At 43.9% G+C, this 15,286-nt stretch overlaps 1 protein-coding gene across 3 annotated transcripts in view; it reads right to left on the reverse strand.

Moving 5' to 3' along the window:
* The window catches only part of Wdfy4 (WDFY family member 4), a 232,315-nt gene that overhangs the window by 28,880 nt on the left and 188,149 nt on the right, over nucleotides 1-15,286 (reverse strand). For all 3 annotated transcript variants that reach the window (XM_052190142.1, XM_052190140.1, XM_052190141.1), the window contains exons 48-49: nucleotides 1,434-1,476; nucleotides 394-513 (exon numbers count right to left, since the gene is read on the reverse strand). In XM_052190142.1, coding sequence (XP_052046102.1) covers nucleotides 394-513; nucleotides 1,434-1,476 — 163 coding nt within the window. The remainder of the gene's footprint in view (nucleotides 1-393; nucleotides 514-1,433; nucleotides 1,477-15,286) is intronic.

A 15,286-nucleotide genomic window follows, 5' to 3' on the forward strand; every position in this document is an offset into this window, starting at 1 on the left:
TTTGGGTGCCAGGTAGAGAGCTCAGATTCTTAGCAACACCAGGCAGAGTGGGCTACTATCTTTTTCTTTCATCTCTCTGCCTCTAGCTCCTTTCCCTTCTCTCTGCACACTGATACTAGGACTAAATCCCATGGCCAGGCTCACTGTGAATGAAGCACCTTCAACGTTGACCTACACAAGCAACAATCTCCTTCAGGGGTGACAGGGAGCCCTCTGAGGCTCATGTAGGTACATGTTGACTAACATAACTGCAGATGTGTTGATCAGGTCACTAGTGCATCTGGGGCAGGAACCCAGGTATAGACTGCCATGGCTTCAGGAGAACCTAGTGGCCTTGAGGCCCAGGGCTGTTTCAGGCAGAAAGCCTGTGTCATGTACCAGAGAATGCCTTACCTCTGAGGTATAGTCAGCGAGGACCCAGGGAAACACAGGATACTGCATGTAGTCATTGTAGGTCCTTCCAGCCAGGGTGTTGAGGTACATGAGGTATTCAAAATTGCTGATCTCCCTTTTCTACCGAAGGAGACACAAGGAGACAAACCAAACCTATCCGATACCTTTCTGAGGTCATTCGGATCTAACCCTCAGCCCCCAAGAGGAAACCTAGACTGCAGGAAGACGGAGGTGACTGGCACCTAAGCGATCTGTCCATATCTTATGCAGGAACCCACACCAATGCAAGGTGGCATCCATTGATCTGAGTGGATGGGAGGAAGCCATGTTGGCCAAAGAAGAAGCAGACCAGCACTCTGAAGTGAAGGGTCTGGCTTTCCCTGATCTTAAACCTCAAGCATGACACTCAAGTGCTAATTGAATGGCAGCACAAAGCTGGGGGTGAATCCAGGGCTGACCCTTCCACCATTAGAAAAAAATGAACCGAAAATAGTAGTTCTAAAAAAGGGAGCCCTCACTAGTCTCCCTCTGATGCTCTGGGAAAGGCATGTTTTCTCTGTCTGTCTATATTAGTTTAACCCTCTCCCAAGTGCTCTCTGGCTTAAGCTAACCACGCCCAAGTGGATATGTGGGCTCCCTGTGAAAAGATCTGCAGGGCTGGCTTCTTTGGGGTCTCTTCTTCACTGAGAGCACAGACTAGTGACTCATCTGTTGTGCTGGAAGCCACACATGTCTTCCTAAGAAGTGGTGTGTGTGACACCCCCTTCTTCCCAGCATGCACATGCATGTGCACATCCTCAGTGAGGAGAGGATATGCACCAGAACGCCCATACACTCTCCAGTTCCTGTTCAAAGACTGCTCAAAGACAAATCTTCCAACCTTGAGATCTTATCAGAGAAAGGTCTGGAATTTAGTAAATTCAAAGCACAAACTTTCTCCTTTAGTGTGTGGCACGCCTCCTCTCGCTGGCTCTGACTCCTGTCTGCTTTACATCCTGCAGGGTGCCCCACCACCACCATCACTCGTGAACAACCGTTACCTGCCACCTCTGCAGCATGGTCCTATCGAAGCCCGGGTGTCTCCTGTGGTATAGAAAAACACAGTGTGACTGAATATCCCAAGACATGAACAGGAATACAGGAGGTAGAGCTTTCTGGGGATTTGTAGGGCCAGGGCATTTGGGAAATCCCCAGACTTCCACAATCATGTGACAGTTTTCAGAGGTCAGCACAGACACAGCATCACCTTGGCTCTTCTTGCCTCAGTCTGCCTATGAAAGGTTAGTTTTTCACACCCACCTCCCTGAAACACTTTGCTTAAGTGTAACGGAGATGTTCCCAGAACGCACAGAATGAGGTCAAGGACCTCATTCTCAGCCTCTCCTGGATTCTCATGGCTTCATATCACTTGACTCCTCTGCCCCATATATGCTTTTAGACACCAAATATAAATATAGATGTGATTCGAGGGAAAATGCAAACACAACGAAGGGTTTACATTACAACATTGCAACATTGGTCTACAAACTACTGCTTGAACTCAATAAGCTTAATTAACAGTTTCTAAGTGTGCTGGTGCAGTAAACATTTTCCCATATGAATAACCATATGCTTGTGGTATTTTGTTTTTAATTATTATACATGGACTCTGACCACACCACCTCACTTGTTCAACAGGCTCCTGGAGACCAGCTCACATTGTCCTGAGTTTGTGCCACAGCCTCAGGACTGTGCCACAGGTGCATTTCTAGCTGGAGCACTACTGGGCTAGAGAGTAAGGAACATTTTCAGTTTTGAAATGATCAAGCATATGCCCAGATATTTCTCTTAAAAGGTGGCATGATCTTACACTTCTACAATTAAGACATATGGTGTGAAGCAAGGAGGTAACAGTGGTTGGTCTATCTGGAAGAATGCATTGAAGGGTGCACCAAAACACACTATTGGGAAGGGTGTGGGGGGAAGGAGCCCTGTCTCTTGCCATTCAGCAAGGACTTGTAGAGTTCAATTCTTCAGCCTCTGTGTTGTCCTTGGCCATGACATGTAATGTCTATGAGAGTTCTACTCCACCATCAAGACCAGGTCTCTGCTTCATCAAGCCAAACCATATCACACCTCCCCAGACTGTTCGTCTTCTTATCAACTGTTCACAAATGTCCCCCTACTCCACAACACAATGTCACCTGCCGTGCCAGGCCTTCCAGTACCTCCTCCTCCCCACAATCAAAGAGGCCAAGCTTCCCTGATGACTATAAAAGCAAGGAGAGCCAGGCTAGTGACAGCAATCATTGCTACTTGGAACCCTTCAGATATCTTTGAATGTTCTGAGCCTTTCAGAGCCATGAGCATGTGGACCTGGCATGCGGAACCCTCCTAAACATAGTTTTTATTTTAAAATATGAAAGAGGAATAAGAATTAAGGGTAGGATGTGGCCTTTCAGAGTTCGGGAAGTGAAAAAGCCTCTGTCAACTGTCCTTTCAGAAACATTCTAGAACTCTGCCTGTGGTCATTTGTGAGGTTTCTCTAGAGCGGAATGGAGTTGGGGAGAGCAAGGGCTCTCCTCTCCCATCCTCCAGATCATCGGCTATGAGCTCCAAGGAAGACCCATCCTTTCTGTTACCACCAGAGAAAGACGCCATTACCAAATGGTGGTAAGACATCCAACCAAAAGTAAGTTCTACTTTTTAACATATGGTTTCTCAAACACATCTTTTAAAAGTACGTCTGTCTCTTGAAATACTCCATGAGTTGGTTATACTTACCTGGTGATTAATAAAAAATCACTTCTTTAACTGATAAATTGTTCTGTCTATCATAATAAAGTGTTTTTGAGATTAAGATGAGATGTCAGATGTGGCTCTTGACTTTCTAAAGCCCTCCTGAGTTTTGGGAGAGGCAAAAATACCTGTGGCTTTGAAGCTGAGAAAATCTGGACTCTCCTTCACCTGACACCATTTGACTAAGGGACACCAGGACTGTGTGAACTGTTCTGAGCTCACACGTTCAACACGTTAGCCACACTTGTGTAGTAGTGTGGAAAGCAAGTGCTATCACGAGTATGGATAAGGCTGGGACAGGTGTGGGCAGACTCCTCCTTCATATGTGTGACTTTAACAGATACTAGCACCGGTCAAGCACAGCAGGTTGACTGCTTTCTCCTACAAAAGGAAGAGTGTGGTAACAAGAGTGGGGACCTGGTTTTTAATAAAGTTGTGTTTGGTTCTGCTGATACCCTTCTGGTTGATTCTGGAATGATATATAGCCTCCTCTATCAACAACCCAGTTGGCTCCCATAGTTAACCAGGAATCCATATGAAGTCTGGGGCCCTTGGGCAATTTGGAGCTGATCTTAGAAGAACAGAAAGACTAAAATGAAACCATTGAAAATAAGGGAGTGTGATCTTGTCTGTCCTGAAGGTGACCCAGCTTGGCCTTCAGAGAAAACACACCTCATCTACTTCCTCTTCATGCCTAGGTACTACTATTCACTCTCTTCTGGATGACTTCCAAATATGAGATGGCAATCTCCCAAGAACTTCGTATTGGATCCCCTTTCTTTATTTTGAGGGAATTTTCACCCATTGTGATATCATGTTACCTTGTACCTTACCCCAAGTGCCATATAGGTCAATGCGTAAGGGTTGCTTCATGGTCATGCTTTGATTCTGCTTGCTGGGGACAGCTCCACCAGACCAACATGTCAACACCACATGACACCAATTTTCTGGAAGAGTGGTAGTGAGTAGAATCCCAGCTGTGTTTCAAGAACATATATCTTCCCTAGCAGGCTCAACCAAGCTAGAGATTTTAGCTTAGTCCCAGACTAAACTAAGAGGTCCTTCCCTCCCCCACCCCCAAGTACTTGGAATCTGTATTCTCTCCATCCAGGGAGGACCCTGGAGTCTCCTCCTCAGCCCCGCCTCTGAGACTAGGAGGCTAGGTCTAGCCCAAACTTGGAAGACATTCAGTAAGGGCCCAAAGTTTAACATGGGTTTCTGAGTCAGAGCAGAAACATCTCCATACCTTGCCCCCACCCCTCTGACTTCTCCCATGTTACATTGTCTTTTACAAAACAGTTATAAAGACACAATAGACCAGACATGAGAGTAACAGGGAGATCTAACTCTCAAATGAAGTCATTTCAGAAACAAAACCCCAAAAAACAGAAACCAACCCCAACAAATCCACAAGAAGAAAAATTTGCTAATTTCAGCAAACTGGAACCATGTCTCTGCTGGTGGAGGTGTTGTGCATCTCAGGAAAGGGAGGCCTGTGTCTTGCAGTGTTCTGGGCCCCATAACATTCTCTGGATAGGGAATGTGCTAGATGGTGCTGGGGACAGTCACCTACCAAGAAGCGAAGAGGCTGGCACCAGAAACCACCTTTGCAAGTTATTTTGTTTGACCCTCAGAAGTAAATTCAGGTTAAACTGAACCCCAGTTTTCAGATTCAGGTACTAGATCAATAGAAATCAAGGAGGAGAGCTAGGCATAGTGCTCACAATGTAAACTCACTACAGGGGAGGCTGAGCATGAAGATCACAGTTTCAGGCAACCCTGGACTACAGGGTTAGACCCTGTCTTTAAAAAAAATAAAACAAAGAAAAGAATGAAAAGAAATCCAGAAGAAGACAGCAATATTCTTTCAAACTGGAGACATTTCCTTTGACTAGTAGACTATTGCTTTTTCTTGTATGGCTTTTCCTGCCACCTCCCTAACATGCATATCTTGTATACAGTGCTAGACCTATCGAGACTATTTCATGATTGTTTTAGCGTGGTCTATCTAGATTATATGGCTACCTCATTTGTGTCTGATTCTCACTAAGGCCTATTTCCTCGACATAAAGGAAGATAAGAGCCTTTTCATAGCATCTACTACTACATCCAGCTGCCGAGTTCTATCTGGTTTCCTTTCCGTACGAGTTTACCTATCAGTACTTTAAAGATATTTTTCTTCTTGTAATTTTCTTTTATGAAAAATATTTTGTGTTTTTACTTGATTTCCTGACTTTTAAATTATGTGTTCTCAGCTAAATTACATATATATTATATATTTCAATTATAAATGTACTCTGCAGTAAATTTTTGAGTATTTTTTAAAGTTCTAATTATATTTGTTAATTCAATTAAATCACTTATTGTATAAATCCAACAATGTATTGTCTTTATCTTTAAACTAAAACATGAAATAGTGGAATCATGCCATCAGAATCTTTATTTAATGGTGATTTTTTTTTATATTTTTAAGTTAAAATTAGTTCATTTTGCTCTTCTATACTTTAAAATTTTTACTGCTTGGATTAATTATGAATTTAGAACATTTACTTAATTGATAGTCATTCTATTTATTTTCTAATTTACGTTTAGCTAGAGGAGTTTATAATATTAGTCTTTATTTCTACACATTTTGCTTCTGCAATGTCATTTTCTTATTTGCAGAAGAACGTTGTTTGGCTAGTTTTCTTAAATACTAGAAACTTAATCTAAAGCAGCATTTTCAACCTGCGGGTTGTGATCCCTTTGGAGATTGAGTGGCCTTTTCACGGGGGTGGCCTAAGACCATCAGAAAACACAGATATTTACATTGATTCACAACAGTAACAAAAATACATTTCATGAAATAGTAACGAGATGATTTTATGTCACCAACAACAGGAGGAACTATATTAGAGGTTCATAGCACTAAGAAGGTTGAGAACCACTGAGCTAAAGGAAAATGCTCATTGGCAAAAACAAATAAATAAATAAAATAAAATAATAAATAAAAAAGTCAAGAAATAACCGCAGCCTTACCCCCTGCCAGTATCGCAGCAGCACCAACAGGAAAGACAGTGCTTGAACCAGAGACATCACACCCACATTCATTGATAACAGTCAACAGAGAGAAAGTGATTTCTGACTAGTGTGATCGCTTCAAAGCTGTGGTTGCTTTGATCCAAGAGGGTTAAAAGAAAAAAATAATTGCAAGAAAAAATAAACTTAAGTAAATGAAGACATAAAAGACAGCCCTTCCCACAAATGCAAAGCAGGAAAAATACACAAATACAAGAGAAATAGGAAGAAAGTCAAATGACAGGTTGGGTGCCCATGGGCTTTTCAGTGTCCACTAGCTCGGTTGCCATGGAGAGCGGCTTTGTTGAAAACTCTCGCCACGCTGCAGGAAACCTGAGGAAGCACAGGGCTGCAGGTCTCCTGGGTTTGGATGCAGATCAGATTTCTTCTTCCTGGAAACAGGTGTCCTGGAGACACTTGCAAACCTGTTTTCCTTTCCCTTTTAGGCTGGCGCCAAGATTATGCTGATTAACTCCAAGTCCCAAGACTCTTGTTGCCTGGAGACAAAGTTTCACAGTGAAGGAGCTTAAGGACAAAACGCAGGTAAGGCTCTGCTCCCTGGTGGCTGTCACCTATTATTCTGTTTTAAACCTCACTTTTCCCTCTCCTGTGAAGAAGCAGCGTACAAACTGTACAAACCACTGCTCTCTGCCGCTTCATTTACCAAGTGTAGACACTGCCGGCTGATCAGCCGATGAATTATTTAGGAGAGGAGGCCATGTACCCTGAGTCCTGACCAGAACAGCTGGCTGGGGACACAGGCTGGTCTTCAGGGGCCTGGAACCATGCACAAGCCTGGCAGGGCAGATATCTGAGCAGTGGGTACTTGGGGTTTCTCTAAACACCTTTGCTGGCCCATAGCAGGAGTGTGTGTGTGTGTGTGTGTGTGTGTGCATGCGTGTGTGTGTGTGTGTGTGTGTGTGTGTGTGTGTGTGTTGGGGATAAGATGCATGCTTAGAAAGGCCAAGAGTCTTATGCAGAGTCACAAGTAGGAGGGACAGAGCAGTGGCTGGAAGGACACATGGCCCTCTGGGTTTGAGTGTGAGCCTCCAGAGCAGAAGGGAAGTGCTGAGACAGTCTCTGTTTCCCCGCAGAATTCTGGAGTGGCCAAGCTTGTCTCCTGGTGGTTTGTCTGTGCTGGTGTTTGGTGTCACTAGCTTCTTTGTGAGTCTTCAGGGGCTGGGAGGCAGACAACTTCCTAAACTGCCCCTCCTGTTGGCAGAGTGATGGGAAACCAGGTGATCTTTCCAGGCCCCTGTACCCGTGCTTACATAACCCCAGGCGTGTTACCGAAACCTACCCTCACCCTGCCAGGCCAGCTGCTGCAATGGGCACCTTAGATCATCACCTCTCTGATTCACCGCAGTCATTCCCAGCTCTCTCTCATTCTCAGAGAGCGAGACCTGTCTTAATACCATGGGGCTGTGACCTACACACTTCTTTTCTGTCTGTGAAAAGTCATGAGGATAGGACTTGGCCTGGACAAGACAAACATTCCCACAGGACCTAGCTCAGCACCCTAGAGACAGTGATGAATCGAAGTTTGCCTCTTGGCTCAGAAAAGTCAAATGCATCCCAGGACACTGTAAAGTCAAACTTCCACGGAAAAAAACAACTGGAACAGCACATGGAAGCAAGAGACGCTGGCTTGGAAGTTGGTAGGGTGTAGCAAGGCTGTCAAGACTTGGACTTTATTCCTGGAAGTGGGTTCTCTGAGTTAAATGAGACAAGACTCACAAAGTACTTCTACAGAACCTAACACCCCAGTAAAAGGAGAAGAAATGAATAGCAAATGCCAAAGTCATTAGAATGTTTCAGTCTAAGTTTGAGTTTTCTCTGTCTGGCTTACAGTCTAGAAGGCTCCAAACTGCTCATACAACATGCAAAACATACCTCTGGTTGCACACTACCTTTCTCCCCTGCTGCCCTGCTCTCCCTTCATCCAGTCAACTTTCCCCTTTCTGTCTCCCCAGCAACCAGCTACTCCTGGCCAGACACATGCAGGCCTGCCCCTGAGCAGGTGACACCTCACACAGATTAAGCCTTAGCCATTCACTGCCTGTCACCTGACCTATAAGTACAACCACAACACAAATCGATGGATGAATGAATGCGTGAACAAATGAATGAATGAATGAATGAATGAGTGAATGATTAGCTTGAACTGCAGATGTAAATACATCTTTAAGCTGCTTTTACATTCTTTTATTGCTGGTGTGGTATTGACAGCATGTGTTTAAAGGTTGCAGTGGTTTTGTTCAGGAATCTGCAAGGACTACTACCCAAGCCCACTGCTGACATACAGACAAATGGGGAGTGTCCAAGCAGATGGTGGGAAAGAGGAAATGGTGTATGTGCTGCCAGATTAATCTTAGTACATAGGTACTGGCATCACTAAGTACCCATTCACACCCTTTAGTATATGCTAACCACTTCATTTATTTATTTTTTAACAAATTACAGTTTACTGATCTATTTTGCAGATAAGAAAACTGAGCCCAGACATGTTGTAGCACCCCAAACAAGCTGGCAACCATAGTGCCTATTGCTTAATCAGTAGTGATTAAGTGCTGGCACACAGATCTGGGAAGGGCCAGACCAGATGGCTCCAACATGGTTAGAAACTTTGCCTTATCCTAAACACAGTAGTAATAGTCCAGATCATTCTTGGTAACAGTCATGTCTGTCCAAAGTCAGCAGGAAGGGGCCACTCACATGCCTAACATCTTAGAGTCTTGCTCTTACACACACACACACACACACACACACACACACACACACACGCACGCACACACACATGCACACACCATATTAAACAGGACAGCAAAAGTCATTAAAATTTGTGTAACATGAAAAAGTGTCATTTTGTGTGAGCATATGTGAATATGGGCACAAACTGCCGAGAGTCTGGAATCTGCTGACAAGCAGGGCTCTCATGTCAGGAAAGAATGATTGTTGTGGCTCATGTGTTTCTCCATTGCTGCTTTTGTGTATTTGTGCTTGCTTATAAGAACACTGGGTTCATGTGGGCATGTGATACTTCGTCACTGTCTTAAACATGTTACTTGTACTTTCATGTTTTCATTTCATGTTTAATTTATTCTGTGACTATACAGTAATTATTCAACCATCATTGTTTATTCAATGTTTTAACTGCTTCTGTTTTATATGTGAAAAGTTCTATCTTTGTTCCCTAAAGAGACTGTCTTAGAAACAGCTCCCCCATCTCTTCATCTCTCCATCCCAACCTCCGGCATCCACCTTGGACCATCTCTCTTCCTAGATGTTTTCCCTTCTCTTCTGGGTTTTATAGTGAGAATTTTGACTTCTTTGAAAAAAAATCACAGAAATATTATGGAAATATGCTTTTGTTTTAATCCCAGGTGTGGGATGGATATGGGACTGCTTCGTATTGTCCATAGTGGCTGACTGTGATTTGTCTCGTGCTCTAGCAGGGGTGTGATTTTTCCAGCTGCAGATAGTTTCTTCAAGTGTATGACATTTGAAATTCTGGGAACATTTCCGAGTATATATAAATGCTAAGGCCCCGAGAGAGAGGGGGTTATGGGTTGTTGGTTGGTTGCTGTTAGTTGCGGTTTTTAAGTAGTCATACACAAAGAAGATACAACAAGAAGAAATGAAATATCCTGATAGATGATGAAGATCAAACTTGCACCAAGGAACTCGATGCCCCTAACCAGCAGGAGGTAGTCTAACAATCTCTTCACCCCCTCTTTCTCCTCTGCCCTTTTTTCTGTCCTATTACTTGTCAGGGGGTTGAAAGGGTGAAAGGAGAAGGGTGGAAGACAAAAGAACCCGCAAAGTAGAATGTCTAGCTACAAGGTTTAACTCAATTAAACCAGCTCCAACTGTGATGCTACAAGCTCTTCTAGCACACTCACACACCACCATGTGTTACCATAGAGGGAACATGTCTGGAAAGGTGGACCATTAACCAGGAACATTTGTTCCCAGAGGACCCAAGCGTGTTTCCAAGCATCCATGTAAGGTAGGTAGGTCAACTACCTGTAACTCTAGGTCTAAGAGATCCAACACTGAGTTCTAGCCTCCGTGTGTGTGTGTGTGTGTGTGTGTGTGTGTGTTTGTGTATGCCTATAAAAAAATCTCTATCTCTATCTCTATCTATATATTAAACTGAAAATATTCCTGACTCTAAGAGTACCACACCCAAGGCTAGCCATCACATTCAGTGACCAACAAACATTGGCATGCTTGAATCTCCTTCCAGCCACAAAAACTTAAAAAAAAAATGTGTTCTAGAAATCATTTTAACATATACAGAAAACCGGTAAACTAAGTTAGTTGTACCAGGGCCAAGAGGTATTGTATAATGCATACACAAAAGCATGTCCTGCAGGCCTCCCTTCATGACATGGGCCCTGTGCACCTTGAAGGGTCCATGTGTCTCCTTGTCTTCCTAGGAGGCAGCGATGACTGTCATAGTACATCAACAGTTCTCAACCTGTGGGTCCTGACCCCTTTGGGGGTCATGTATCAGATATCCTGCATATAAGATATTTACATTATGACTTATAATTAGTAAAATTACAGTTATAAAGTGGCAGGGAAATAATATTATAGTTGGGGAGGGGGAATCACCACAACATGAGGAATTTAAGGGTCACAGCATTAGGAAGGTAGAGAACCCCTGTAATACATGAGGGTGTCAGGCTGAACCCCACAGCAGGTTTCTACCCAGCACAGGTCCACTGTTGGCAGGTTCTCTTCCTCCCCTCCGCCCCTCCAAAGGCTGCCATGTTCTTCCCCTGTAACTCAGCCCACCCCTGGGCTGAGCCTCTGTATCCTCTATTGCCCGCAGTGGAAGCTGAGGTTCATGGGGCTCAGAAGTTTGTCCAGCCTCCCTCGGACAGTGAGTGGGAGCAGGTGGTCAACTCTGTATATCCACCCACTCTGCCATTGCTTCCCTGAACCTCAGTTTTCTGGTCTGTCAGAGGAAGGGCAGCTGTGAAAGAGAAAGGGAGCAAATGTGTCTGCGAGAGTGGAGCTTAAACTGTGGGGGCTGCCACAGAGCTGAGCCCTCTGCCCGGGGTCCGGAAGCAGCGTCGGGCTGGGGGTCCTTTGTCCTCTGCTTGCGTTCAGACTGCTTTGCATGTTTGGAACCTGGGGTTGATGAACAAGGCCTTTCTAGTCTGTTAAACTAATAATCTTAAAATTTTATTTTAATTGTAAGGCACCTATTCCCTTTTGCTCCTTTAACAAATCCAATTAAAACAGAGTACATGCAGAACTACAAAATAGATGCTATTAACCAATAAGAAATCATAATCGTTTGTTATGGGGCCATGTGACCCCTGGGGAACTTTTGCTCCAAATAAAAGTTGAATTCTTATTACCCACCAGGGGGAAGAGGGCAGTTTGACGGATAGTGGCTTCCAGGCGGCACGTATGCCAAGCCACGTCGGTGCACAGAGAGAAGTAAATAACAGAGGGTGGGCAAGCCTGCAAACACGGAAGGCCCCAGAAAGATCCACAGAACAGCATCACCAGATTAACCGGATAGCTGCCGGATCGATGTGTGATCACCACGTGGACACACTGCTGTGTGTGATCACCACGTGGACATACTGCTGTTCTTTGGGCTGAGGAGGGAGCTGAGGAGGAGATTCCTCCTCTCCAATTTTAGAACAAATCTCTGTGTGAACGAGGCCAGATCACTCATCCCCCTCCCCCACCCAACCACTCAGCACCCTCCCCTGCAGAATAGGAAGAGCAGCCCTGATTCTGAGGGGAGGTGTAAGGATGGAAGGAAAGACAAAGAAAACACCCCCAGTGAGGAGAAGGGCATGTGTTGGTGAGGCTGATTCAGCTTTGTGACACCAGGAGAAAAGGAAAGGCGGCAGGAAGTGTCAACTGAGAGACGGTGAAAGATGACATGCGTGTACAGCTTACTGTCTGCCCATAGACCATAGACCACAGGCCCTGGTAGGGGAAGTTTCTCTCTCTCTTCCCCCCTTCCTCCCTCCCTCTCTCTTTCTCTATCTCTCTCCTTTCCCCTCTCTCTCCTATATGTGTATATGTATACATTTATGAGAAAAGGTCTCACTGTGCAGCCCAGGCTGACCTTAAGCTTGTGATGATCCTTTTGTCTCTGCCTCTCAAGTCCTGGAACTGCAAACATACCCCACAATCCCCAGTACAAAAGTTAGCTTTCAATGTACGCTCACTGTTCACCGTGGAGAACATCACCCAGCACTCTCCAGGGTAAAAGTGTGACTGCTTAGGTAGGGGCAAGGAATGCAGTTCACTTCTTATCATAGGCCATGCCAGTTGAGAATATTGTCTCCTTACATTCTCAGCTCATTTGGTATAAAAAATGTTCACACTAAGTGGACTTCATGGGTACAGAAGGAGCTGAAGAACAAAGCCTTCATCTTCATCACTGCCCACACAGACAAGCAAACACACGTTTATGGAAGACTTCTAAAATCTTTTTCTCCTTTGCTTTTAATAGTTAAGCTACCCCATAATACTATTGAACATTATTATAATTTATTCCATATATGTCCATATGCATAAATACACATATATGCATAAATATACACATATGTGCATATATATATATATATATATTCCTCAAATATAGATTCTGAGGACCCTAACACCAAGAATCTGGGGGTCCTAACACACTTAGATCCTACTGTTATAAAGGCTACTAGTACGAATTCACCTTCTTGGGATGGTGTATGACCTTAATATTGTCTTGCAGAAGGCTGGGCAGCGCTTTTAGTCTGGGAATACTAGGATTCCAGAACGCTTTCCCTATTTAGAAGTCAATGAAAACCAGCATTGTGACCCCTTCAGGAGACATTTGCCACCACTGTAGTACAGGTAACACGAGGAGGTTGAGGGGCAGCAGATTACAGTGGAAGTTTTTGCATACCTTTAGCTATCAGACTTATCTAGGTTTGGCTTTGACTGTGCCCTGTGTGGCCTGGGGCAGGTCACTAGACTATTCTGAATCTTGGTTCCTTTCCTTTAATAAGAAGGATTGGTCTCTGGTGTAATGGCCATAGAGACTGGACACCTGAGGGCCCACTAGCATGTTCATTTCAAGGAACTCAGCACATCTCACCTAGTCAATGATGGTGCATGACTCAACAACTGGCAGTGTTTCCACAATAAGCATCAGGAAACCCTTAGATCACGTCCCTGTAAGATCTACTCACACTGTTCATATCTGTCATAAGGAAACCCTCAGATCACGTCCCTGTAAGATCTATTCACACTCTTCACATCTGTCCTAAGTGGACGGAGTTAGTTGAAAGAGTAGAGCACTTCCTAGTTACACTCACAAACAGCCTACAGTAGTCCCTGGCCCAGAATGGGTGCTGGACAAACAGCAGTTCCTCCTGTGTAGACTGCCTAAGTCAGAAATCAGGGCTGACTTGGGGCATATCTGTGAGGAGTTCCAGAATCATCATCTCCACCCAAGGGACTCAGTGACCTCAATGTCTCTACAACCTAAGCACTAACTCAGGTCCTAGGAGTGAGTAGGTCTGTTTGGGGGAAGGAATTGAGGACACAGGGAATGATATGTGGTAAATCACATAGGAGGGAAGCCAGCTTGTTTTTTGCCCAGTAAATGAGATGGGGAAAAGAACAAATGCTGTCTGAGGATGCTCAACCTGTGATGATCAGGCCTACATTTATTGACTTACAAGTGGGGCAAACGTAACATGTACACAGCATCGTACTCGGAAGTTTTAATTTGAATAGTTTTCCCAGTCTAACAGTGTGACATATGATCTCTCCTCGCTACCAACAGCACTGTACAGGGGCTAGGTGGCTAAGCTGGGATGTTTGGGATATTGGATAGAGTCAATGCATGGCTCTCTTACAAGTGAGGAGGGTTTATTGGGGTATATAACCCCAATATATTGGTTATATATATAATATATATATATTATACCATGTTGATAAATATTTGTGCTTTGGGGTTAATGGATTTCTCAGTGAATTTCTTGTTATTGCCTAAAAGACAGCCCACAAGCAAAGGGTATTTCTCATCCATGTGGTGGCATGTGATGGCTCCAGTTCAATTATGTGTCTACAATATATCTAATATATCAGCCAAAGACTGAAGTAATTAGCATGATACTATGTTGGGAAGTTATTCCAACATTGAACCTATAAAAAAAAAAACAGCGTTACTTAAAAATGAAGTCAGAGACTCTTGAGTACTAAGCACCAGACACGTACTAGCATTAGGATGGTTATAAGGACCTTAGAGCTGAAGATGCTTGCAAATGTTTTGATGACATTAAAATATAGGTTGCCATTACATTTTTAATTTAGATATCCATGGGGTGTCCTTCCATGCTGTTTCATTCACAATGACTAGATAGAAAAGCTGTTCACAAATTAAAATCAGACCAACCGGCCCACTTTTTCTCCAAGGAGAAAACACAGCTAACTGTAAAGGAGAAGAAAACAGGGCTCATTTGGAACCATCTTATACTGGGCATTGTAGTCATTCTGGTGCAACAAAATCTATAACCCTTCTATTCCTCCCCCTTCTCATCTATAGCCTGTCTGTCTATCTATTATATTTCTGTGTCTTTCTCCTTATGACTGCAGGGTTTTGTGGGTTGCACATTATAGTATTTGAAGATTTCCATGAATTGAAAAAGAAGTCTATTTAATTTAAAGTTTTGATTATATGGAAAGATCATCTGTTTTACTTTTCTCCTATTCCATGGGTATATGGGCCTGACCTTAAACAAAAGAGTAGCATGGGAAAGGTCCCTGATTTCTCTGACCCTGAAATAGACTATCTCATGGCACAGCCTGATTTTAATAGTGGTAAAGAGCTTCCAGGCTCAAAAAGGTCTCTAATCAGCACAGCATACCATGCCTTCCACAGCTGATGACCCCAGCCATCAAAGCGTGGCCTTGAGGAGATGCATTAAGGATGGGGGGTGCTCCTCATGTTCCCTCCTGGCTTGATCTGTCTGGGGATCCAGACTCACTAGGGAGGTTTCAAAGTGCATTAGTCCAGGCAGGCCCTACTCTGCCT

This window comes from Apodemus sylvaticus, chromosome 8 (genome assembly GCF_947179515.1).
Source record: "Apodemus sylvaticus chromosome 8, mApoSyl1.1, whole genome shotgun sequence".
NCBI classification, from domain to species: domain Eukaryota; kingdom Metazoa; phylum Chordata; class Mammalia; order Rodentia; family Muridae; genus Apodemus; species Apodemus sylvaticus.